Source organism: Dromiciops gliroides, chromosome 1 (assembly GCF_019393635.1).
Source record: "Dromiciops gliroides isolate mDroGli1 chromosome 1, mDroGli1.pri, whole genome shotgun sequence".
Taxonomy (NCBI): domain Eukaryota; kingdom Metazoa; phylum Chordata; class Mammalia; order Microbiotheria; family Microbiotheriidae; genus Dromiciops; species Dromiciops gliroides.
This window is the reverse complement of record NC_057861.1, coordinates 279,306,407-279,333,675: the sequence shown is the minus strand read 5'-3', so window position 1 is coordinate 279,333,675 and position 27,269 is coordinate 279,306,407. Positions and strand designations below refer to the sequence as shown.

The window sequence follows — 27,269 nt, the reverse complement described above, 5'->3', positions numbered from 1 at the left end:
CTACACTCTTCCTTTCCCCTTTTCTCTCTCTCTTCCTCCCTCTGTCCCTTTCTCTCCACTCTCTCTTCCACATCTACTTTTCCTTCCTCCCTTGCCTTCACTCTCTATTCTCCTTCCCTTCCTGTATCCTTCTTCCCCTCCTTAATACTTCTTGCTTTTTCAGAGACAGTCCCCAAGTAAGAGATTTACCTAGTCTGACTCCACACCCCCAAAGTCAAGCAAATACTACCCCCCCTCCCACTCCAGGCAATTCCCGGGACAATCTTCCTTTCAAGCCTGGTTGTGAAGGAACACACACACCTTGATACAAGCACCCTACACTTACACTGTGCAGCTAAAGGAAGAAGGTGGGAAAGCCCATGTTCACTTATAAATTATCTCTGATTGAACTAAGAGGTAGATTCAGATTGCAAGAAACACAAAACTACTTTTGTAGAGGCTCCACAATTCCTACTGCCACAGTCTAAGGCCTTATTTCCTCACACCTTGAAGTAGCTATAGCAGTCTCCTATCACAACTCTCTACCCCCTCATCTCCCTTCAAACAATTTCCCCTGTGACAATTCCCATTTTTCAAGAGGTGGCTGTCTGCTGCTATTATATGTATTGTTTCTTTAATCATTTTTCAGTTGTGTCCAGCCTTTGTGACCCCTTTTGGGGTTTGTTTGTGTTTTGGGGGGATGGTTTATAAAGATACTGAAGTGGTTTTGACATTTCCTTCTCCAGCTCAGTTGACAGATTATAGAAATTGAGGCAAACAGGACTAGGTGACTTGCCCTGGGCCACACAGCTAGTAAGTGTCTGAGACCAGATTTGAACACAGGAAGTGTAGTTTTTCTTATTCTAGGCCAGGCACTCTATCCACAGTGCCACCTAGCTGCCCATTATATATGTATGAATATCTAATTTAGATTTGGAACTCCACAAGATCAGTCTACTATTCTAGGAACAAGATAAAAATAAGCTCATTGCCTCACAGATATAATAAGTGATAACTTCGAAAGAAAGCAAATGTGGTAGCATATTTTAAAATGTAATATGAAGTGATAATTAAACATTCATGGGGTTAGATTTTATCTCCTTACTTTATTTAAATTTCTTGATGAAAAGCAGTTGAGCATTTGAGGGCATTTATAGAAAACTAATATTCCAAGTAGCTTATATTTTAACAATGATTACACAACTGTTTCTTGCACAGGCTTTTAGCAATTTTGATTCCCATTTAGTTCAGCACTCATGCCCAGGGCACAAATAGTCAAATAATAACAGAAGCACTGATTTCCTTGCATTTCTCTACAATGAGAAGGCTCAATAACACCATACATGTTTTCTCTGGCAATTAAAGGGAGCTGTAGATCTCAACAGGTCAAAATATTTAATTTCACAGAATGCATAATATAAAATCTTGAATTAAAATAGTTTTACAATGAGTACAAACTATCAAAGGTCATCACTGACTTTTTGTAAAGGCAAGGAAAATCTAAAGGGCAGCCCTGAATAAGTCACTAATTGCTTTAGAGCTTTATACTTTGCAAATTCTCTATTCTTAATTCAGCACACTTTTGCATAATGAGATGGGATTTTCTAAAAGTGAAGTAACCATAAATCTCAGCAGACATACTGGTATCCTTTCAATAACTTTGCATTTTAATGAGATGGAAAACTGCCAAGTATTGTATACATGGGCTGGGAAATGTTAGAAAATGCCAGAATGCATTATTCACTGCATCAAGAAACTGATGACTAAATATTCTGTTCACTCCCATTCTGGTGGTCAACAATGTGAGAGTATGTCTATATATATTCAAGGGAATTCTTTTTAAACAACAACAATGTGAATTAAGCCCACTTAAGGCTAAAAAACAATTAGATTTGCAACATCTAATGTTTTATAGCCTGATGGAACAAAGAACCCTTGATGTGAAAATAAGACTTTTTGAAACTATGCTAACTTGTATACATCACATTTTTTTCCTCCTTACTATATAACAAATTAGTTCATATCTTTGTACCTTTAAAAATATAATTCATCAATACTTCAAAGATCCATCATTTCATCATTGTGGATATTCTCTCCACTGAAGCATTCTACCAGCCTCCCACATCTTAGTAAAGGCCTCTGTGAATGGCCAGAGCAAATTTAGCTTTTGGTAAAGAACTGCCTTTTGATGAGTCCTACACAATAAGTTATGCTGGCTCTTTAAGAGCATGCATACACTTCATAACCAGACCCATAATAGGAGCCTTTACTTTTGAAAAATTTACACTCTGTTGGAATACCCAGGGCTACTTTATATGCCCAGATGTAGCATAGGAGTAAGACTTTATTAAAAAATACATACATACATACAGTTCCCCTTTATATGATGGGGTTAGAATAAAAACATTGTTATTATGTCTTTGGCTAACAAATATTTTTAAATATATTTTTTAAATGTAATGCATCCAATTTCACAAAGTTCGATAGTTAAACAAACAAAGCAACAATAATTATCTGTAAAAAAAAAAAAAGCAAGACATTTCATTCACTACTAAAGTTTATCCCATAAGTACAAGTTTTTCTTCATGTTGAATTTAATCAGTAAGTATTTTTCAAGAACCCACTGTGTACTCAGTATCAGCAAATCAGGCCTCTCTTCAACCATAAGGTAGGATTACTTCTTAGTGAAGCATATTTACATATATCAGCACAATATCATCTACAAACTGAAGTGGCTGGAGAATATCATGATCCATAGGGAATCCTTTTTATTCAGAACTCTGTGTTGGATCTCCTATGTCCCAATGGCATATGCCTTTGATGAGCATACTTTTCCCTGCTTTGTGCCTTATCTGATGTTAACAATCAGGGGGTCATTAAATGGGGAAAAAAATGTGTTTTTTTTGGCTACAAGTATTTGCCAGTCCTTGCTTAAATTGTCTTTTTGTTGATTTCAAATTCAGCATTTAAATGAAGGTGGAATGGGGAAGAATGGAATGGGACACATTTAGTCTCATGGACATTCATTGGTAGTGACTATTAACAAAAGTTCCAGTCAGGAAACTGTCAGCATATTTAAAATCCTGCCTTGTCAGGCAACAATTGTGCAGTCAAGGTAGTGATCAGAATATTAAGAATCAAGAAAAACAAGAGAGACATGAAGCAGGGAGAGTACTTAGTTTGGCAAAGTCAAATTCAGGCTGGTGTTAAGAAGCTCTCCATTCCCCTCTACTTTCTTCCCTTCTCCTCTCTTTTCCTTATCAGTTCCAGGAGCTTTTCAGTTCAATATGAAATCTTTGATCTTTTATACTCACTGTAAAAACTATTTTAATTCCAGGTTTTTACATGATGCCTTCTATGAAATTAATATAATGAAATGATCCCTGACTTAGGTTTTATTAAGTTTAAGTATGTTGATGAACCAGTCACTTATATTTTCTGGGCCTCAATTTTCTAATCTGCAAAATGAGGGGTGCTATGACAGTAGACTAAAAGGTCATTGGGGACCCGTCCATTTATAAAAATTCTATTCCAGGACTTCCTTCTACCAATAAAGAATTATGAAACCTCTCCAAAGTCCTACAATCAGAGCTGTATATATACAGTAACAAGGCCTAATTTTCTTTGCAAGGAGCTGTAGTAAGTATCCAATTACAGCTATTATAGAGGCCTTATTACTTCCTAACCATCTATTTTTCCTGGAAGACCTCCTAGGCTGTGAGTGAGTTTATCATCTACAAAACACAGCCTTAGATCTTGCCAGGAAATCTCAGTTTCACTCTAAAGAAACCAATAAAACACACATCCACCTATCTTCTGGCTCACCACTAACAAAACCACAATTTGAATCTTAGTATAATATTGCCCAAAGGCTAAGTTTTATTTTACCAAGAAAACTGAGGACCTCCCCCATGAAATCCCTTTTCTCCCAAATTCCACATTTAAGCTCCCTTCAATATTAACCCCATTCTTTTCTGCTTCACTGAGGCAGCTAGTGGCACAGTGGAGAGAGCACCAGGCCTGGAATCAAGAAAAGTCTGAATTCAATCTGGACCTAGATCCTTACTAGCTGTAAGATACTCAACAAGTCACTTAACTGCTGCCTGCCTCAGTTTCCTCAACTGTAAAATGGGGATAATAATAGCACCCACACGTCAGGGTTATTGTTAGGATCAAATGAGATAATATTCATAAAAAGCACTTAACACAGTGCCTGGAACATAGTAGGTTCTATACACATAATATAAGCATATATCTATATCTATCTATCTACTTATTTTCTTCTCTTCTTCTTCTTTCTCTAGGCTACGAGAGAGAGGTAGCCCTTTTCCTTAACAAAGCCAAACTCTTTCAGTATATAGATGATTTTGTTCCATCCCATATTCTCTAGGGGCTTTAATCTTTTCATATCATTTTCTTATCTTCAAATTCTATACATGGGTTCCATCCCTAATGCCTAAATATACACCCAGATCTTTCCCAATGCTTAAGAAACTTCCTATATCACTACTCTTTTCACTGCCAAACTCTTTGGAAACACTTTTCCATATAATGTCTCCATTTCCTCATATCCCATTCTCTCTCTCTCTCTTTTTTTTTTTTTTGGTGGGGCAATGAGAGTTAAGTGACTTGCCCAGGGTTACATAGTTAGTAAGTATGTCAAGTGTCTGAAACTGGATTTGAACTCAGGTCCACCTGAATCCAGGGCCAGTGCTTTATCCACTGCACCACCTAGCTGCCCCCCTATCCCATTCTCTTTCAATCATCCCCTTGCAATCTAGCTTCCCACACCAACATTCAAAATAAATGATTCTTTACAACATCACAAATGATCTTTTAATTACTAAATCCAAAAACTTTTGTTCAGTATTCATACTTGCTGACCTGTCTGCAACTTTTGACAAACCACTCCTTCATATATTCTCTTCCTCATGATTTTCACCACACTGCTCTTTCCTGACATTAATGCTAGCTATGACTATGTGGCTATATGTCTGACCACTGCTTTGAAATCTCTTGTGCCGGCCATCATCCACATCCCAACATATCATGTGAGTGTGTACACAAAGGCTCTATCTCTTCCCTTGTTATAATTTCTCTTGATTAGTTGCCATGGATTCAAATACTATCTCTAGGCAAATGGCTTCTAAATCAACAAGCACTTATTAAGCAACCACTATGTGCCAGGCACTGTGAACAGACAAATATGAAATAGTCCCTTCTAATAAGGAGCTTGTAATCTAGCCAGAGGAGGACAGCTGACACAAAGCCATGGAGATGGAAGACGGAGTATCATGAATATGATGGAAAGATCAGGTTAGCTAGACCATGGTGTATGTGGCAGAAATGAATGGAAAAAATGGGGCCAGGTTGCAATGAAATAAAATAAAATTTAATTTAAAAATGAAAATGAAATGAAAAAAATTAGCATTAGGAGTTTCTGAAGGAGAATCCCTTTTATAACACCTAAGTGGGTTCTTAAAGAACTTGGTTGAAAAAGAACCTACTACCATCCAAAGGAACAATACCTCACTTGAACACCTCTAATTTTAAAAAAGATTTTCCCCCTTATCTTCAATGGAAATTTAACCTATATAATAAATGCATCTTAAATTTTATTAGATCACATTTATACTTATAGTAGAAATAAGTAGTCTCAAATATAAAAATTACAGTTATATTTACAAAACAGTTTACAAACCAAACTACTCTTCAATCCAGACTAATTGCTTATGTATGTAGTAACCACTACTTCTTTATATACCCATAACTAAAAGTCTCTAAGCTCCAATACATTAAATAAATGGTGATTCAAATGAAATATGTATTCATGCCTATTTTTTCCCACTATTTTTTTTTTACCAATCTAGTAATTACTTACCCGTTCCATCATCCACATTCTCAACTTCCATCACTTCGGTATTGATTCTGCCACGAAAAAGATAACGGTGTCCATCTGTAGAGGCCTTGCTATTCTTTAACCGCCTTATAAGGGAATAAAACCAATGAAACACTTTAAGAATATACATTAGTTGTGCAAAATATTGAAGTTAAAGGATAACTGAAGGACTTCAGATAAAAGTCTTTTTAAAAACAGGAGATTTTTATTTTTACAACTATCTAATTATCTACTCATTAAGTTTTTTTCAGAACCTTCATCTCTAAAATGGGGATAAAAATACATGCATTACCTTTCTGACAAGTTTGTTGTGAGAAAAGTATACAATACCTAAAGTGCTAGGTAAAAGTGGGTTATTATCATTACTTAAATTTAAACACATTATTGTGAGTTTTTTCAACTAAATATTTAGATTTTTATTTATATTTAAAAGAAAAGAAAATTGTTTTATGTAGATTTAATAAGAAAAGAAACATTTGACTAGGCTGTTTTTTTGTTTGTTTGTTTGTTTGTTTGTTTTTAGTGAGGCAATTGGGGTTAAGTGACTTGCCCAGGGTCACACAGCTAGTAAGTGTTAAATGTCTGAGGCCGGATTTGAACTCAGATACTCCTGACTCCAGGGCCAGTGCTCTAGCCACTGCACCATCTAGCTGCCCCTTGACTAGACTGTTGAGGGTGACAAGAAGCCATTAAGTCACTTGGTGGATGTTTTTGCTTAAAATAGAAAATCTGATTTAATTTAATATACAGTAATAATTCTTAACTTAGACAATATAATCATAATTAGGCCATAAAAATGCATTGTAACCAGTTCATTTTCAAGCAGCCTCAAACTCCACCCCTCCTCAAATCTTTTCTGACACTACTACTGAGCTCCATGCTGTCCATGCTTTTAAAAGTAAAATTGCACTTAAGGTAAATTAAGAATTTATCAGTGGTTCTGATTTTGTTAGTGAGTGAGCTCCAGTGAGTGCATGAATAGTTTAAGTTATTCATTACTGTTATCATATCTTGGTTGTATGCTAGATGTATGATATTTGTCATGTTTCTTTCTTTTATTCTGGTGCTATATAGTATATTTCAACCAGACTATTCTTTTTCTCCACTGATCACCACCCATATGCTTTCCACTAACCTTCCCTAATCTGGGTCTTGGTTCTTTAGGTATAACTTTTTTTCTATTGCAAATGATCACAGGCCATCTCACACAATATCAATGCTATGGACTCGTTAACATCCTTATTTCACATTCAGGAAACTGAGGCCCATAAAAATTGGAAGAATTGTCCAAGATTAAAAAGCTAGTAAATGGCAAAGGCAAAACTCAAATTGATGTTTCAAGTTTGTATCCAGTTCTTTTTGTGCAATACTATGTTGCTGGCAAATAATACCAACTATTAAATATTACCCAATTTTAGTTAGCCTGGCGGGAGAGTGGATAAAGGGCTGGAGACCTGGAGTTTAGGAATACCTTAGGTCAAAGCCTTTCTCAGATACTAACTGTGCGACCCTGGGTAAGTCACTTACCTGCTGGAAAATAGGGATAATAATACTAAACTTCAGGATTTGTTGTGAGGATAAAGTAAGATAACGTGTGTAAAAACATTTTGCAAACCTTAAATTGCTATATAAATACTACCATTATTATTTAATTTTTTACTATCTTTGTGACATTCTACTACAAACCAGAATTATCACATCGTTTCATTAAATTTCTAATCACTGCTAAAACAAAAGGTTGTAACTAGAGACATCTCTGCAATATTTAGATATAGAGGTTATAGTTATAATAATAAGACTTTTACCACAGTTTCTGGGAAACTGAATTCTTCTTTAAAAGCAAATAAGATTTTAGAATTTTAAAAAATTTTATATCAGAGTCATTTTGGGGAGGGGGAATAAAACCTCTCAGTCCATAATCTTTATTTGTAATCAGGAAAAAACAAAAACAAACAAAAACATCTGATGTAGTAATGACATTTGACAATGTATAAAAAAATTCTTCCCCAGTAGTCCTCTGCCTTTGTGCTTCAAGAGGGAGATAACATAAGTTTCAGCATCTATTCTCAAGAGCCTTCTGTGATTTTTCAATTTAGAGTTTGGCTTTCATTTAATAATATTTTCATTTACATTGGAAACCATGCTGTAATCATTGAGTATTATAAATTTCACTTTAAATTACATTGAAATTATTGTGTATGTAGTCCTTTAGACTCTGTTTTATTTCACTCTGCATTAGTTCTTATAAATCTTAGCATATTTCTCTGAATTCCTCATATTTATTATTTCATACAGCACGTGTTCCATTATTCCACTTTTTCAACCATTCCCTGATTAATAACTAACCATTTTGTGTAGAGTTCTTTGCTAACATACACATACAGAGAGACACACACAATGATGCTAGAGTTATTTAACTATATGTTAGGTAATTTTTCAAGACTTTGAATCCTTTAGGTATATTCTTATTAGCAAGACCACTAGTTCAGAGAGTATAGACAATTTAGTCACTTCCTGTTACAAACTGATGTGCAAAACAGAATAATTAAATAGTATAATAATATTATATAATAATTAATAATATAGTTAATAATATAATTAAATAATATATTAGTGTGTATCTCTTCCCACAGCACCTCTATCATTAACTATTTCCATTTTTATCATCTTCCCAAACTTTTAAGGTATATATAAAGTGAAACCTCACATTTGTTTTAATTTTCATTTATGGTATGGAACATGGTTTCATATTGTCATTTATAGATTAATATTATCCTTTAGCCTTTTGTCAATTTGAATATGGTTACTGGAATTATATGTTTATGTCAATCTCCTTTACACACTGATGTCAGCATTTTTTTCAGATATTTGATACAAATATGTTCTCACTAAAGAGAATTTCTTATCTATATTCAATGACTTTATTTGTTCATTTAAAAAAATAATTTGTGCAACTAAAATGATCCAAATTGTTGTTGTTTTCTTTGATCTCAACTACCCTTTCTTTGAATAATAATTCTTTACCTACCCATAGTTATAAAAGATCACTCTCTAATTTTTAATTTGACATTATATTCAGATTACATATTTGTTTTCAGATTATTGTGATCTATACTGGTCTGTAAATACTGGTCTAAACTTCTTTTCTACAAACTGATTTCCAGTTTTCTCAGCAGTTGTCAAGAGAGATTCCTTTACTAAGTACTGTTTTTAGCTTTATCAGACCAAGTACTGTATCAATACACCAAAGCACAATTTTTTTCTGGGGCAATGAGGGTTAAGTGACTTGACCAGGGTTGCACAACTAGTAAGTGTCAAGTGTCTGAGGCCAGATTTGAACTGAGGTGCTCCTAAATCTAGGGCCGGTGCTTTATCCACTGCACCACCTAGCTGCCCCCAAGGTACTATTTTTTATTGCTTCTGTATCTTACTTATCTAGTCTATTCTACTGATCTACTTTTCTTTCTAACCAGTATCAAATCATTTTGATGATATAATATTGTAATATAGTTTGGGTTCTGGTAATGTCATGTCTTTTGGTCATTCATATGTTGTCCAAATATCATATATATCCAAATGCCATTTACATATTGTCCAGTTGTTTCTCTTGAGGGCATAGACTTATTTTTCCACTAAATGATTTTATTGTTTGTCTAGTTATATAAAAGCATAGCCTTGGTAATTTGATTTCACTAAAACTCTGAATTGAGACAGTATTATTATTATTTTTAATATGTTAGCATGAACCAATCATAAGCAATGACAATCTCTACAACTATTTGGTTGTTGTTGTGTTTTTTTTTTATTTAAAAAGACATTTATTTTTTGATTTAAAGGGACATATAAAGTCACTTTGTGCCTTGGTATATTAAAGTACAGATCATACAAAAGAAATTTTCAGGAATTTTTTTTAAAATTTAGTATTGGAAAAGCTTTTGGTGTTTCTCCATAACAAATAATGCTAATTCTTAGTTTAGATTATGTGCTCTGATTATCAAACAGATGACTCTAAGATTTATTTAGACATCTAATATCCCTTCTGAGCACCAGTCCCATATCACCAACTATTTGATGTTTCAAATTGGAAGTCTCACAAAAATCTCAAACTCAACTAGTTCAAAACAGAACTCATTAACTTTTCACCCAAACCCACGCTTCTGCCAAACTCCCTTATTTCTATTGAGGGTACCACCTTTACTCTATGTTTACAATCTCATTAGCATTCCCTACTCTTCACTTTCATCTTATGTATCCAATTAGTTACCAAATCTTGCAATTCTTACCTATAACTAATTTCTCATATATCTCTTTTTCTCACTATTTAAAAAGCCACCACATCAGTTCAGGTTTTTATCACCTCTCACCTAAAATGCTGTACTACTCTCCTAAGTGGTCTGTCTCCTTGCTTTGTCTCTCCCCACAATGTCATCCTATACATAGCTGCACGAATTATTTTCCTCAAGCACAAGTCAAATCATATAATGCTATGGCTCAATAAACTCAGGAGCTCCCTATTGCTTCTAAGTTAAGATGAAAATTTTTCTGTTTGACTTTTAAAGCCCTTCAAAACCTGGCCCCATTCAACTTTTCTAGCCTCCTTGTATCCTATTCCCACTCTCACTCCCACTCTACAATCTAATTAGGCCCCTTAAAGACAGACAGACAGACAGACAGACAGACAGACAGACAGACAGACAGACAGACAGACAGACAGAGAGAGATAGAAAGATAGATAGATAGATAGATAGATAGATAGATAGATAGATAGATAGATAGATAGATAGATAGATAGATAGATAGATAGATAGATAGGTGGCTGACTGGATAGATGGATAGGTAGATGGGTGGATGAGTGGATGGATAGATGAATGGATAGAGATTTTGAATACAAATCCTTCCACAGCTATGATTTTTAGAGGTTTAGCATATGTAAATGAGTGCTATATCTTGTCACACATTATGTTTAACTTTTGAAATAATGTATGTTATTTTCCCATGTTTTTGTTTATATATTTGTTTCCTAATATTGAATCATCCTTGTATTTCTGGCATGACTACCTCTTGATCACTACAGAGGATTTATGGGAAATACCATTATATTCTCTTTACAAAGGATTTTGTTTAGAATTTTTTATATCAATATTCAATGGTGAAATGAGATTTAGTTGTTCTTTGTTTTCTCTCTCCTTTATTTGGACATCAGGGCTATATTTGTTTCACAAAAGGAGTTTGATAAAATTTCTCCTATCTTTATTTTTGAGACTGATCTTTTAGCTTTGCTGTTAATTGCTTTTAAAATAAAAATTCTTTTTGGTTTGCTTGTTTGTTTTTGGTTTTGTTTTTGCAGAGCAATGAGGGTTAAGCGACTTGCCCAGGATTACACAGCTAGTAAGTGTTAAGTGTATGAGGCCAGATTTGAACTCAGGTCCTCCTGAATCCAGGGCCAGTGCTCTATCTACTGCACCACCTAGCTGCTTCCTTCACATGAAAATCTTTCTGGACCTAGTTGGGTTTTTTCCAACCTTTAATAATATGTATTTATTGTTTTTCTGAGATTTTTTAACTGATTAATTTGAATATTTAAAAATCTACTTCCTTTGAATTCTCATTTTGCTAGATATAATTGATCATCACTTTCTGAAGTTTTATTTTTTACTTCCTTTCTGTTCTGAATTCACTGTTCTTATTTTCCTCTCTCTATTGTTCATGTTGGATAATGGTTCATCTATTTTGTTATTTTTTCAAAGAAAAATGAAAGAAATAAAATGAGTTTTATCAATTATATAGTTCTATTTCCTAGTTTCCTTCCAAGTTTCAAGACATGCTTTTTCTGTGTTTTGGGGTTCTTTGTTTTCAATTCATTTAAACTTTATGTTCAGTTCAGTTATTCTCTTTTCCATTTAGTTATAAGTTTTCAGAGATGTAATTCTTCTTTTTTTGTTGTTTTTGTTTTTGTTTTTGTGGAGCAATGGGGGTTAAGTGACTTGCCCAGGGTCACACAGCTAGTAAGTGTCAAGTGTCTGAGTCTGGATTTGAACTCAGGTGCTCCTGAATCCAGAGTCGGTGCTTTATCCACTGCACCACCTAGCTGCCCCCTGTAATTCTTCTTCTAAAAGCTGCTTATTAATAATATATCAATTTTCCCAATCCATCTCTTCCCTCCTCAATATATTGTCCAATATCAAGTTCCTGCAGTATGCCTTTATGTTTATTTTCCATCACACTGCCCAAGAGGAATTCCTCTTGGAATCCAACCATATGTATTTATGAATAAGGAAATGAAATATATAGTCATTGAAATATTTACTTTTTTGTGATACTCTTATTTTTCCCCTTATATCTTTGTTCCTTGGAAACTTTAACCCTTTTATACTATCTTTGTTCTATCATGCCACTTTAGATAACATCAGATTTTCTTTTCTGAGAAAATCAAAACAGAAAAAGAAGATTTCCCCATCCCATCATAATGTCTTGGAAAAATATTTTCCCTAGTTTTCATTGTTCTCAAAAACTGTTTAAGTTTCTTTCATCTGGTCAATCTGCAAGTTGTATCCCTGATGATCTCTGGCTTCCTTCAAACAATAACCCAAATTCTTCTTTTGTTGAGGCTTCATTTGTTTTCTTAGATGTAGTAGGGTGAGCTTTAAAAGACATTTTTGGCTGCCAAGTGTTTTCAGGAAAATCATATTCCTATTTTTTTCTTAGACTTCTTGTAATCCAATCTAATCCTTTATTATTTTTTTTTCATTGTTCTTGGTCTGTGAAAGCTTTTTGCTTCTTCTACTTGCCGCCTGCAGATTTTGTTGTTTGATGTTATAATTCCCAAGAGATATTTTTTAGTAAATTAAATTCAGGATTTTATTCCATTGATGATGCAAAGATTATCATAAAATTTATATTGCTATTTGTTTAACTACTTCAAGGAAATTTTCCTGTATGATTTCCTGAAATATGGTATTCTGATTTTCCTTTTAATGATATTTTTGTGGAAAACCTATAATTCTTAGCCTATCTTTTTGCATCCTTTATTCACATTCAATATTCTTTCAGCTTTGTCTTGAGATTTGTTCAGTTAATTTTAATTCTTTCTTTGCATTTTTTCTGTTATAATTATATAATTCTAGGTCTCAGAGTATCTACTTGATTAGCAAATATCTGTATTGTGTTATAAATTCTCTAATCTTGCTAAGCTTATTGATTTCTTTCTTAAGAACCCAAATTTTCTCATCCTTATACCCTTTTTCCTTTGACCTTTTAATTTGATTTCCTTATTATGCTTCTGAACCATTCTGAGGCTTCTTGAAACAGCTCCAGTAAAAGTTTTCCATTGTTATTTCATGGAATCTTACAAAATTAACATCAATACTTGGATGCTATTCAGTTTACTGTTTTACAAAGTACTTGTTCACTGAGATGGCTCTTTTCTTTTATTATGAATACATTTCTCTTCCTCAAACAGCTTTTATCTGTCTTCATCAGAGGATTTGTCTAAAGTGTCCTTGCAGTAAGCATTCTTCCTCCAGTGAATCCTTTTCTTTCTTTAGGCTCAGCATTTTTATTTTGTTCCATCCCAACCCCCATTCTGTTGCCTCTTGTTTGCTGCTCTTTTTCACAATCAATCTTGCATAGATAGCTGGTTCTCAAGGGATAATGAACTGTTGATACAGTGGCACAAAGAGGATCTGTGAAGTCTCCGAAGTTCTACAGATTCCCCAAATTAAATATTCCCAATCTTCTGGGGTATACCCTCCTATTTGTGACCAACTTTTTTCAATCCCTATCCTAAACTCAGGGAGCTGGTCTTGAAGGATGGATAAATTCCCTTTACATCCCTTCTGAGTTTCCATGATACTGGTGAAAATAAATTCTAAGGCAAGAACAGTTTTCAATTAGGTTCCTTCCTTCATATGTTACCTCTTATACCACAATATTACATTTATTTTTCTAGGTCTCAATTTCTGACTGTCTTTTTTCTTTTTTTTTTTTTGTGAGGCAATTGGAGTTAAGTGACTTACCCAGGGTCACACAGCTAGTAAGTGTCAAGTGTCTGAGGCCGGATTTGAACTCAGGTCCTCCTGACTCCAGGGCCAGTGCTCTTACTGCTGTACCACCTAGCTGCCCCCCCCCAATTTCAAAAAGAAAATGACCTTTTATGAGTCTTTACAAAAAAAAGTTGTCCTTTGTCTAGCTATATTTTGTCTTTTTAAAAAATTAGTATGTACATATATGTGTTTATATGTATATGTTTATATGTATGTATATGTGATATGCATATAGGTAGATATTTATATGAATGATAGAGATAGCCTCACACCATCAGTGTCAGAACTGGGAATATAATTTAGTTCTTTAAATTTTCCAGTCCAGCCACTGGAAAATACTGCCTAGAGATGTTGCTGGTGGAATATCTAAGAACTACATTTAATCTGTATTATTAATAATTTCTCCATCACTTTTTAATGTCTAGACAATTAAACAAATAAAAAAAGATTAAGCTCCTGATCGGTACACTGTCAATTTACAATGTGAATATGTTCACACTAAAAATTTAATACTTGGCTCTCACTACTAGCTAGCTCCAGCAGATCCCTGATTCCTAATGACAGTTTAGAATCTTGTAATTAGTTTACTATTCCATTAAGTTGATACATGGGGGAAATTTGTATAACAATACCTTCCTAAGTCTCTTAATATTTTAAGTTAGGAAATTATTGGGAAGATGTTGATCTTCTTAACTACCAGAAGAAATTAAGTGTTTTAAGAAGGGAGCAGATGGTGTCATTTAAACAGCTCCTCATCTCCTGGCAGGAATGGACACAATGATCTATTTGGCTATTTCCATTTATAATAGCTATGAATTTGTTCTTTATGTCACATGTTCTTAGTAATGTTTTATTACTTAAGAACATTTTCAAAACAGTAGGATCCTAATTTCTTAAGACTTTTACTGATCTTGTTAGTTATTCAACAATTAAGGCCATAAGGTCTTGAAGGATCCCCACATTTGAATAATCAGCTTTATTGTCACAAAAGGTTTGAACTTTAAGAGAGAAATAAATAACAGGAGGAGATCCACTTTTCAAGGAGAAAAGTCTTCTTTTCAAATTAATGTTCCAAAGGAACATGTTTTCAAATTAATGTTTCCAAAGGAAAGCAAAGATATTGGAAAGAATCATGTTAATTTTTTAAAGTACAATACACAGAGGAAAGTAACTGCTGTTTCTTTATCTTCATAACTTGATGATGCTTATCACAGCGTTATCTAAGCATATTATCATAAAAACGCACATTTAAAAATTTTCAGCCAGTTCATTTATTCCAGAGTGGCACAAAGGCAATAAAACTAATAAACCCAATAAGCTAGATCCTCCCTATAATTTAATTACTCTTGGATTTTTATGTAGATCGCTTTGAAAGCTTCATTAACTCTTCCAGACTCCTGAACTACTACTCAGTAATTTACTGATTTATTGTCTGAAGGGGCATCTTAATGATTCAAAATAGTCAACAGTTTTGAAAAGTGCCTAACCTACCCAGGAAAGAACATTGAGAATGTTTGTTAGACCTTAAGCAAGAAGTAGTAATGCCTTAACAGTGGTCCAAAAGAGAGTAGCCTACTAAATGAGTTTCCATAACATGACAGCTTCTAACAAATGAATTTTGCAGATTCATTTACATAACAACTCTTACTGATAGGCAAGCTTTAATTGTTTAATGACTGACGTTAGTTTCATTCCCCTTCAGGCTGTATTACTGACTCTTTAGCAGAGAACCAAAGCTAGGTACCTCTTCTGGCAATAGCTTCTCTGCAACTTTTTACATATTATCTTTCCCCCATTAGAATGTTAATTCCTTGACTTGACTGCAGGGATCCTTTTCTGTTTATATTTATATTCCATTTGTTGTTTGTTTTCCAGGGCAAATGAAGGTTAAGTGACTTGCCCAGGGTCACATAGCTAGTAAGTGTCTAATGTCTGAGACCAGTTTTGAACTTAGGACTTCCTGAATCCAGGGCCAGTACTTTATCCACTGTGCCACCTAGCTGCCCCCTCCATTTGAATTCTGAATGTTTAGCCCAGTGCCTGGCACAGAATAAAACCTTCTTCTAAGTTTTCTTCCCTTCTTTCTTCTTTCCTCCCTTCCTTTCTTCCTTCTTCTTTCAGTCTGCAAGTCAAGTCAATAAGCATTTAAAGCATTTTTAAAATATAACAACTCTAGAACAACAGGAATGCTGTTATTGTGTTTATCCTTCATGTTTCAAGGAGGACCATGACGGGGGTTGATGTCATGACTTGCCCTGATTTGGATTTAAATGAGCAGGGCTCTGCAAAGTACCATCCTCACTCTCTCCTCCAGAGATATTTGGGTCCAGTGGCAAGATATACATCATGACAACTGGAGATGACACTGGGGATATTAGGCAACTGGGGTTAAGTGACTTGGGGTCAAACAGCTAGTAAGTATCTAAGGCTAGATTTGAACTAGGTCTTCTGAACTTCAGGGCCAGTGTGATTTATCCATTGTGCCACTTAGCTACCCCTACAGGAATGTGATAGGAAAAAAAGATGTGACAAGGGGGGCAGGTAGGTGGCGCAGTGGATAGAGCACTGGTCCTGGAGTCAGGAGTACCTGAGTTCAAATCCGGCCTCAGACAGACACTTAACTCGCTGCATGACCCTGGGCAAGTCACGTGTAACCCCAATTGCTTCACTAAAAACAAAAAAAAATGTGACAAGAACAAGGAATGAGAGTTAGGGAGTCAGAATGTTAAGTTATACATGTATGATGCCATGACAAAGCAAGACGTATAAATACACTGCGTAGATCCTCTGTGGTAGACTTGGACAAGAATTATACAAACATGAATGAGTTGTAAATCAACATATTTGAAGGAACTCCCAAATCAGTGCATTTTAAGTAATTGTTTTTAATGAAGTTAAGCATTTGCATTTTAAGGTATTGTTTTAATGAAGTTAAGCATTTTTTAAAGCTTATTATTAACAGGTGTTGGTTTGAATTGTGGTTTCACTGGTTTGGGAACAGTGAAGGGGCCCTTGCTGGTGCAGAATATCAATTGTTCTGAGTTTAGTCTAGAAAAGTGGTTAGGGAAGTGAGAGGTTAAGTGACTAGCCCAATGTCACAGGGCCAGCATGAATAAGAGCTAAGATTCAAACACAGTCTTCCTGCCTCAGCCAGGTGCTACCCCACTATAGAGCACTGCCAAAATTAACAATTTTTGTTTTCTCTTTGGAAATGTTTCTGGGCATATTTGTAACATTCTTTTTTTTTCCCATTATATGCCATACTACTCAGAATAGACTGAGCTCACTGTCCACTAAACTCTCTAAAATCCTTATCAAAGGAATTATGTTTAACCCCAGCACAATTTACAGAGGCAATATTGTGACTTCAAGTCTAGTACATTATATTTATCTCTATTAAATTTTACTAGTATTCATGATAATCAAGCCTTTTTTTGCCCTGACTCTATATTAGCTCTCTCTCTCTTCTAGCTTCATATCATCAGCAAATTCAACAAGTATATAATCTAAACTTTCATCTAGGAGCGCTGATAAAAATGGTGACTAAAATAGAAGACAAATAGAACATTTTGAAAGCTATAGATCTTATTTATGTTTGAAAAGAAAAACAATCTTTAGATAAGAGAACTGCAATTTTATCCTCTTTTTATTGTTGTTCAGTAGAACAACACATGCCCATTCTATTTGATATTTGTCAAGTTCAGAATAAAATATTTATTAAAGTATTTATTAAAATGAGGACCAGTACAAAGCCAAGGTTAGATATAGGGGCAACCACTAGTACCTTCTCCCAAAGACTTAGATCAATTGATTCATAGCCCTGGTAATTTTACCATTCTGAATCTACCTAACTAGGACCGTGCATCAAGCTAATATACCTTGACCTTGTGCAGAAGGACAACACCAGAAGTTCTGTTACATGCTTTGTGCAAATCTAAGTGTAATGTCTCTACCAAATTTCCACAATCTACCAGTCTAGTCACCCTGCCAAGGAAGGAAATAGTCAGTATGGCATAATGTGCTTTGAACTATGTTGGTTCTTTGAGATCATTACTTTGCTGTCTATACACTCGCCCCACCATCCCTTTAATAGCCAAAGTCAGGAGCTAAAGTTTCAAACTCTATCCTCTTCTCTAAAACAACAATGAGGATACTTCTCCAGTCCTGTGGCACTTCTCTGGCTTTCCGATTTATTTATTTATTTATTTATATCACTAACAACTGTGTAACAATTATAACCACCAGATTTTATCTACTCTAGGAAATAGTTTATCAGAATTTGGTGACCCAAACTCATTAAAGGAGAGTGAGATATTTATCTGTCTTCTCTTACTCTGCATTTTTATTTCCTGCTAATCATTTCTCTCCTATCTTTCCCATCCAAAGGACTTACAGAGCAGACAAGGTAACAATGAATTGAATAGCTTAGGGATCTCATCATTATCTAGAATCACTATGGAGTATCCTCTTACCTCTCATATTTCTTCTTGGGTGAGTGTAATGGGTAATGTTAACTCATCAAGAGATAAATGTTCAAAGGAGTCCCTATTCCTCACTTTCCTTGGCAATGTCATCACTGATACCATATCACCATATGCTCAGTTCTACTCAATAATAAACATTCGTCATTTCCTCCAACAATACAAATAAAAATCCATCCATTCCTGCTTAACCTGTGGAACTCTTATATGTATTTTCCCATAGGACTGCCATGGAACTCAATGTTCTGAAGGCCTTCCTTGCTTTCTGCTCATAAAGAAACTAAAGGCCAAATAACTACCATTAATCAACCATGTCACATGATAATCACATCTTTTCTTCTGACCACACATCTCCCTTATAAATTTTTTACTCTTATTCTTCAAAGTTCCTCATGGTTAAATAAATAATTAGCCATATCTTCCCTAAAATTTAATCTCTGTTTGTTATATAGGTCTTTTTGAAAGTCTCATTAATTCTTTTAGGCTCCTAAACTGTTAATCATTAAATGATTACTTTGTTGCACTAATTATTTGAAATAATTAGCAATTTTGAAAAGTGCCTAACATACCTATGAAGAACTACATGTTTTAGCCTGTGTTCTAAACACATCCAACATGTGCTTCTCCAGATACCTCTATGAGATATTTCATTGCATTTCTTCAGAGGCTGATGTTTCCTATTGCTCATGGCCATACAGGAACACTGGTGAAAAGCTAGTGTTAAAAAGATGTGCTTTTGCTTTTGTGGGGAACTTGGCATCAAAAAAGATATTTTACAATTTCCTAATGGCATTCCCATCCTCTCTCTTCTTCATAAGATTTTACAAATGATTTTGGTCCCAACTCTAACTGGCAAATAAGCCAAGTGTTTGCTCATCATCACTTTCTTGTCTCTTTCAGTCTTATTGTGTCACTTGACTTACAGCAGTTGAACTTCTATATAAAAATAATATAATTTGGGGCAGCTAGTTGGCTCAGTGAATAAAGCAATGGCTCTAGATTCAGGAGGACCTGAGTTCAAATCCAGCCTCAGTCACTTGACACATAATAGCTGTGTGACCTTGGGCAAGTCACAAACCAAAATACCCCACAAAAACAAAAAAAATAGATAATTTGTGCCTGTCATGCCTGTTGTTCAGTTCCAATTTTTCATTATGAATTAATTAAGTAGTTTAGAGTTGAGCAATTTCAATTATATATCATATCTTCTTTTCTCATACGTACTTTTTTCTAACTTTTTTAATACTAATTCTTATCTCTTCTTTGAGTACCTAGGTGGCATAGTTGTTAGAGTACTGGGCCTGGAGTCAGGAATATTCATTTTCATGAGTTGAAATTTGACCTCAGACACTTATCAGCTATGTGACCCTGGGCAAGTCACTTAACCCTTTTTACCTCAGTTCCTCATCTGTAAAATGAGCTGGAGAAGGAAATGGTAAACCACTCCAGTATCTTCGTCAAGAAAACTTCAAAGTGGGACAGCTACTTAATAAGTCAAATTAAAGGTTGTAGATGATTTATAAAGTATATTTGCCCCTTTTCCTACAACTCTTTCACAGCCACTGAAGACTCAGAAAGATGAGGTACACATGATTGATGGGCATTATGTATATTTTCTTTGTTTCATGGGTTGCCATGGACAAATACTTCATTAATAAGCAGGCAGCTAACTGACTCTCTGCCACCAATAGGCAAATAGAATCTGCAGCTTTAGGAGTGGTAGCACTCTCAAGACCACCAGTCCTGCTTCCAATCCATTCTTCATTGTGATCACCCATAAAAGCAATTCTTATGGAGGGGCCAGACATCTCCACCAGCTGCCAACTAAATGCCACTCATCGGATGGGTGGGCCAGATAACTGAGAGGCAGGAGGCAACATGTGACAGACAAATCAAAGCACCACCATTGCCTTGTTCAGCCTCTCCTCTAGGATAGCCTGAACCCAAGAGCCTTTGGAACAGCAATGTTTATAGTCTGCTACCCACGAAATTGTCATCCTGGAAAGAAATATCTGTAAAGATGCAGCTTTGTGATGGATCTCATAGTTCCTAAAGCCCCATTTTTGAAGACCCAGAAAGGGAAGTCCTCACCATCAGTGTCTGTGGCACTTTCAAATCATTAAACATTAGAAACTTATATGATTATCTTTTTTATCAGTGGAAATGACATTAATCAAGAATAATTACTATCTTCTTTGTTGCTGGCATCCTAAAGTCCATGGGACATTTCCATAAGACTTGAAGCTGAAGCCTTTGATATGAGTTGTCTCTCCCATTAGAACGTGAGCTCCTTGGGAGTAGGCAATTTCTTTTTCATTTGTATCCCCATTACTTAGCACAGTATTTTGTACATAGTAAGTGCTTAATAAGTGCTTTATTCAGTCATCCATTCATTTTCTGTATTTATCTAGGCTGGTCTTTGAAAGGTAGACTTGGTCTGTTGCCAGGGACACGCACAAAACTTTTTCATGAGAGGATGACTGAACTGGCCAGAGCTACCACACCACTGACCCAGGATTGAAGTCCCTGCCATGATGAGGGAAGGGAGTAAAGTTCTACTATCCTTCTCTCATGATGACAAAGTTAAGAGATGACATCTTTTGACTATGTAAAAGCAGAAGTGGTTGTAGAAGCTCACCTCTCTCCCAACTAGTACTTGTCAACACAGGAATTATGTCCAATGAGCCATAGATTAAACAAGTTGCTTCCAATTATGATAAAAACCAGCTAGATGGTGTAAGAGATAGATTGTTGGTCATAGAGTTTGAATCCTACCTCAGACAACTACTAGCTGGATGACCCTGGGCAAGTCACTTAACTGCTTTCAGTTTTATTTTCTCATCTGAAAAACTATGACAGTAACACCGTCTAAGTCACAGGGTTGTTGTGAGGATCAAATAAATAATATAGGTACAGCACTATGCAAAATTTTAAAGAGCTATATAAATGTTAATGATTATTATGATTATAAACCCCAAAAGAAGCAGAGAGATCTCTGTTCATATAATGGGGCGGGGGAGGGGGCGGTTAGTCTCTATCCCTTTTGAACCGACTAGTTTACTTGTACACAGGAATTGCATCATCCTAGGAAACAGTCATAAGAAGGGATATAAAATTAAACTTTTTAACAAAAGGTAGCAGGAAGGACTTCAGGAGTTCTATCCTGGACTTTGCTTCTGATTTCCCACTCTCTCCTGCCTGCCAGTCAGTCACTAAATATTTATTTAGCACTTATCATGTGCCAGTCAATGTACTAACCACAGGGGATGCAAAGGAATGGAAAAAAAATAGTCCCTGCTCTCAGAAAGCTCATACTCTAATGGGGAAGACAAAATGCAAACAACTATGTAAAATAATTTATATCCTGGATAGATAGGAAATAATCAAAAGAAAGAAGGAATTATAATGGAGGGGGGGGAGTCAGGAAAGCCTTCCTATGGTAAATGTTCTATAAGTTGGGACTTGAAGGAAGCCAGGGAAGCTTTAGAAAATGGAGATGAGGAGGGCATTCCAAGCATGTAGGACAGCCAATGAAAATGAACAGAGCTGGGAGATGGAAGGTCTTGTTTGAGGAGCAGAGGTAGGCTCATATCACTAGATCACTGAGTGCACAGTGTCGAGTGAAATGTAAGAAAACTGGAGTGAGGTGGGGAGCTTATGAAGGCTTCTCAATGTTAGAAGTTTTTATATGCATTCCAGGAGGTAACAGGAAGTCACTGGAGTGAATTAAGTAAGACAGTAACATGGAAAGATCATTTTGACAGTTGAGTGGAGGATAGATGGGAATGGAGAGAAACTTGTGACAAGAAGACCAACCAGCAGGTTATTCTAATAGTTTAGATGGGAATTGGTAAAAAGTCTGTACCAGGCAAGGTGGTGGCAGTATCAGAGGAGAGAAAGGAACATAGGAGAAAGCTGTTAAGACAGTATGGATTGGTGCTGTTGTTTTTCTTTTTTGAGCTTTTTCCTTTTTTGCTCTGATTCTCCTCTTATAACATGACTAATTCAGAAATGTTTAATGTTTATATATATATATATATAATATATATGTTTAATGTTTATATATATATATATAAAATATATATGTTTCATGTTTATATATATATAAAACCTATAGCAGATTACCTGCTGTCTAGGGGAGGGGGGGAGGAGGGAGAAAAATTTGAAATTGGAAATCTTACATAAACAAATGTTGAAAACTATCTCTACATGTAACTGGAAAATAATAAAATACTTTTATCAGAATTAAAAAAAAAATCATTTAACCCCAGATTTTTTTGTGTCATAAACTTCTCAGGATAATGTTTTTAAATGCATAAAACAAAACACATAGAATTACAAAGGAAACAATTGTATTGAAATTATATTAACTATAATTTATTATATTATTAAAACCTCTATTTATAATTTTAAAAAAAGAAGGTATGGAAATGTTTTACACAAAAACAATCTATCATTGTAAAACTCTTTTTCTCCGGGTGATATATTCTGGCTAGCAAAAACCCTCATTTTCTTTCTATATTCTTGATTAGTTAGAATGAAGTCCAGAATAGAAGTTCCCCTTGTGGCTTCTTCTACCTTTGAAGAATGAAATTATTATTAAAGCAAGTCATAAATTTGGCTAATACTCTGTTTTTGGCAGAAGATATTCTAGCAAATGTCTGGATAAGCTGAATTCCTCCAAAACCAAAATAACATTCTTCCATGCCAAGTTTATTTTCTATTTTCCAAACAGAAATTTGTCCTTTTGTCCAGGTTTTCTCTAGTATATGCTCACAATAATGCTTTCTCTTCCTCCCTTCATTAGTTCTTATCTAACTGCTTCATTTAGCATGTTACCCAACTCAAGTTTCTAGATTTCTCACATGAATATATCTTCTTATTATATAATGCTATTCCTTCATACCTGTTATCCATTTAGTTAACTAAGAAGCTTGAAAAAGCTCAGGAAGTCTGTTAGAACTCAACGATCTATTGACTTAACATCATTAAATACTATATAAATGCACGAATGACTTTTCTAATAAAAATAGCATTACTCTACTTTCAACAAATAAGCATCTTTTCTTCCATTAAGCATCTATTTTATCAAAATGAAAGACTGAGTGGGAAAAAAGGACTAAATCGAGATTTGGAGGAAGTAGGTTTAAATTACAGCTCTTTACCGTACTTCCCCCTGTGAACTTAGGAAAGTCACTTTCTCCTCCCTTGGTTCATATGTAAAATGAAGGAATTCTAGTAAATGATCTTTCACATCTTACAGTCTGTTCTATGATATGACATTACAAAGAAGGGATATGGTCTACCATCATAAAAGTAATATGCATCTGAAATATAGATTCAATTCAAAATAGAAGATCTTCAAGAAACCTTTGTTAAGTGGTATCATGGCATATATTTAGTGTTTAAAATATAAGATGGGTAAGTAATACCAGAAAAGAGGAACTTACCTGTGTTTTCTTTTGCAATATACCAAAAGATTATCAAAAAGAAAAAACACCCGTTCTTGAATATTTCCTGCAGAAATTTTCAATAAAACACCATACATTAGCATTTCAGTGCAGGTATCTGTGATGTTGGAGCCCTAACAACAAAAAAAAAAAAAGAGAGAAAAAAACATTAATAATAAGGAAGCAGAAACTGTCATAGTTGGATACATGAATGTGGGTACTCTCCTTACAAATGCACTTAGAAGGTAGACTCTTCTCTTAGAACCAAAATGGACTCTGGATAGATAGATAGATAGATAGATAGATAGATAGATAGATAGATAGATAGATAGATAGATAGATAGATAGGTAGATAGATAGGTAGATGATAGAGAGAGAGAGAGTATATAGAGATAGATAGAGATAGAGATTGAGATAGTAGAGCCAGAGATACATAGAACCAGAAATAGATATCATCTCTTTTCATGTTGGAAAAGAAAAGGAAATCCAAGTAAATGCCTATATATTGGTAAATGGTTAAACAAATTATGATACATGAATACAATGGAATGTTTCTATGCCATAAGAAATGATAAAACTAAAAAAAGAGAACTAAGATTTGCATGAATTGATATAGAGTGAACTGAGCAGTACCATGAAAACAATTTATATAATAACAAAGACATTATAAAGAAAAAAAATTTTAAATATTTGAGAACTATGATCAATGCAGTGACCAACTATGATGTCAGGGGATCTAAAATGAAGCACACCACCCACCTCTTGACAGATGGGCGATGGACTCAAGATGGAGAATGAGGAAAACATTTTTGGAAATGGAAATGAAGGAATTTGCTTTTTTGGACATCATATACTTATTATGAGGATTTGTTTTTCTTTTCTGGGCCTCTTTTTGGTTTAGTTGGTAGAAATAGAAAGTGAGAGAAAAAGAAATGCTACTTAAGTGAAAAATATTATTTTTCAAAATAAGGCAACCCCCATAGTTTGATTTATATTATCCTAGGCATTAATAATACCTCCCATTTATATAGCAATTTAAGTTTTAGGAAATGTTTCCCTCAGTTACATTTTAGGAGTCCTCAGTACCCCAATACATTTGTAGAAGACACAGCAGACTCAATGGCTGATAGAAGGAGGCCCCTCTCTGCCTCCTAGACTTATTAATAGTTGGCTCCCTATTACTTTGATTCCTTCTATTGGTTCCAACCTAGCTTTAAAAAAAAATGAAAATAAGCTATTTTCTATCCTTAGCCTCAGCAGCCTCAGTTCATTGTAGGTTTTAGCAATCTTCAAAGAATATTTTTGTATTCTTCTTGATTGCTCAGTCCATCTTCATTACACTTCTTTTTTCTGAATCCAACATCATCACTAATTCTTCTGTGCAGACAAGCCAAATGCTTCTCTCACATCTATTAGTAACTCCATTCTACATGTGAGGAAACTGAGCGTCTAAAGCTTAAACAATTTACCCCTGGTCACAGAGCTAGTAACCATCAGAACTAAAGTGTCTTTAAAGGTAGCATGCTGTCTACCATGCTACCTTGACTTTCTGATTAAGTTATTTCCTGGAAACTTAAGTCCTTCACAACACAAGAATAAACTGACCACTTTCAGAAGGGCCATTTTATTCCAGGATAGCCTCATAACATATTCTGAAATACTCGATGTAGCTTCCTTGTTGCCTAATTAATTCTCAATTAGTTGTTTATATAGCCAGAGAAACTGGCTCACAATGTTCAGATTTGTCTATAAAATGTAATCCTAATAGTACTGCTTAGAGCATTTTCCTTCATTCAGTGTTTACATTTTAGGCCACACAGATTTTCAGTGTACCTTTGATTCACTAGGATCTAATCTATTCATTATTTTCATGAGTTTAGCAGGAGGAAATGATTAAAAATGTGAAGCCACAAACCTATAAAAAAACTATACATTTTAAGCAATGTTTGGTCAGTATAGATACACCATCATAAGTACCCCAGGCCAAGATATACTTATGTGATAGTTCCCACTTTAAACATGCCCCTACTTTTCACTCAATAAATGCTTTTAAACAATGTTCCAACAGTATTCTCGGCCCGATGATAGAAGCCACATGTGGCAGTTCACATCCTGAATATTACTTAGACATTTTATTTTTACTAAGTTGGAGTGCTAGATGTCATAGGGAAGACTTTGGTTCTTCCTTCCACACAGCTGGATAGAGGCTAAGCAGGGTCAAGCTAAGCAGTTTGCAATCCACACAGAAGTCAGAGTCTAAGACACAAAGAAAAGTAGCAATGAAGGAATCAAAGTCAAGGTCTTAGACCAGTATCAGGAACACCAAAGTCCACACATTAAGGATGTCAGTCAGAAGAGTAAATTACAGGAAAAAGAACTGGAACAACCAAGCATGCTATGCAGATTACAGATGTAGAAGAGACTCTGGGGCACCAAATCTCTTAACTGGCACAGCCTTGTAATTAACTCACAGTTGCCCTGTTATCCTACAAATATACTAAGACCTAATATTAAGATGCATTTTTTATATTTATCAATCACATATCACTTTTGCTATGAATTCAAGTCAAATTGCAAATATAAACAAGATTACTTTCGATTGGAATCCAACAAGCAGTACATACTATTTATTTATTTATTCATTCATTTTGTAGGACAATGAGGGTTAAGTGACTGCTCCAGGGTCACACAGCTAGTAAGTGTCAAGTGTCTGAGATCAGATTTGGACTCAGGTCCTCCTGAATCCAGGGCCAGTGCTTTATCCACTGAGCTACCTAGCTGCCGCCAAGCAATATATACTAAATGTAATGCTGTCTAATTTACTATATCTAGGTAGATTTTAATCATTCTGAAAGGAAATAATAATTATGGCTCCCTGGTGTTTCTACATTTAGCACAACAGCACCACTTTTGTTTGTAAAAGTAATATACAGAAAGATAAATATCTTATTCCTAATCGATGTGTTAAAATGACTTTTTAAAATATCTGACTATATATCAACTAATAGGCTAAACAATATCTTCTGACAAGAAGCCAGTAATAAATGTGCCTTTCTAGTACTAAGGATTTAATGAACAATATATATTTATTTAATGAAATCAAGCATAAGTGCCATATAACAGAGGTCCTCAACTTTTTCTGTTATGGAGCCTTTTTGAAGTCTGGGAAAGTTTATGGAATCCTTCTGATAATAATATTTTAAATTTCAAACATTTATATAGCACCTATTGTGCTATAAATGTGTGCCAGATACTGTGTTAAGCTCTATGAATATAAAAAGAGGCAAAAGACCATGCTTGCCCTCAAGGAGCTTGAAGTCTAATAGGAAAGACAAGAAAACAAATATGTAAGAACAAGCTATATATGGTATAAACAGGAAATAATTAAAAGAGGAAAGGCACTAGAAATAAGAGAGGT

General features: G+C 34.8%; 1 protein-coding gene across 1 annotated transcript in view; it reads right to left on the bottom strand.

Moving 5' to 3' along the window:
- Nucleotides 1–27,269, bottom strand: part of PREX2 (phosphatidylinositol-3,4,5-trisphosphate dependent Rac exchange factor 2) — a 417,236-nt gene that overhangs the window by 240,249 nt on the left and 149,718 nt on the right. Inside the window, 2 exon segments of the mRNA XM_043975911.1 lie at nucleotides 5,861–5,964; nucleotides 23,852–23,985. Coding sequence (XP_043831846.1) covers nucleotides 5,861–5,964; nucleotides 23,852–23,985 — 238 coding nt within the window.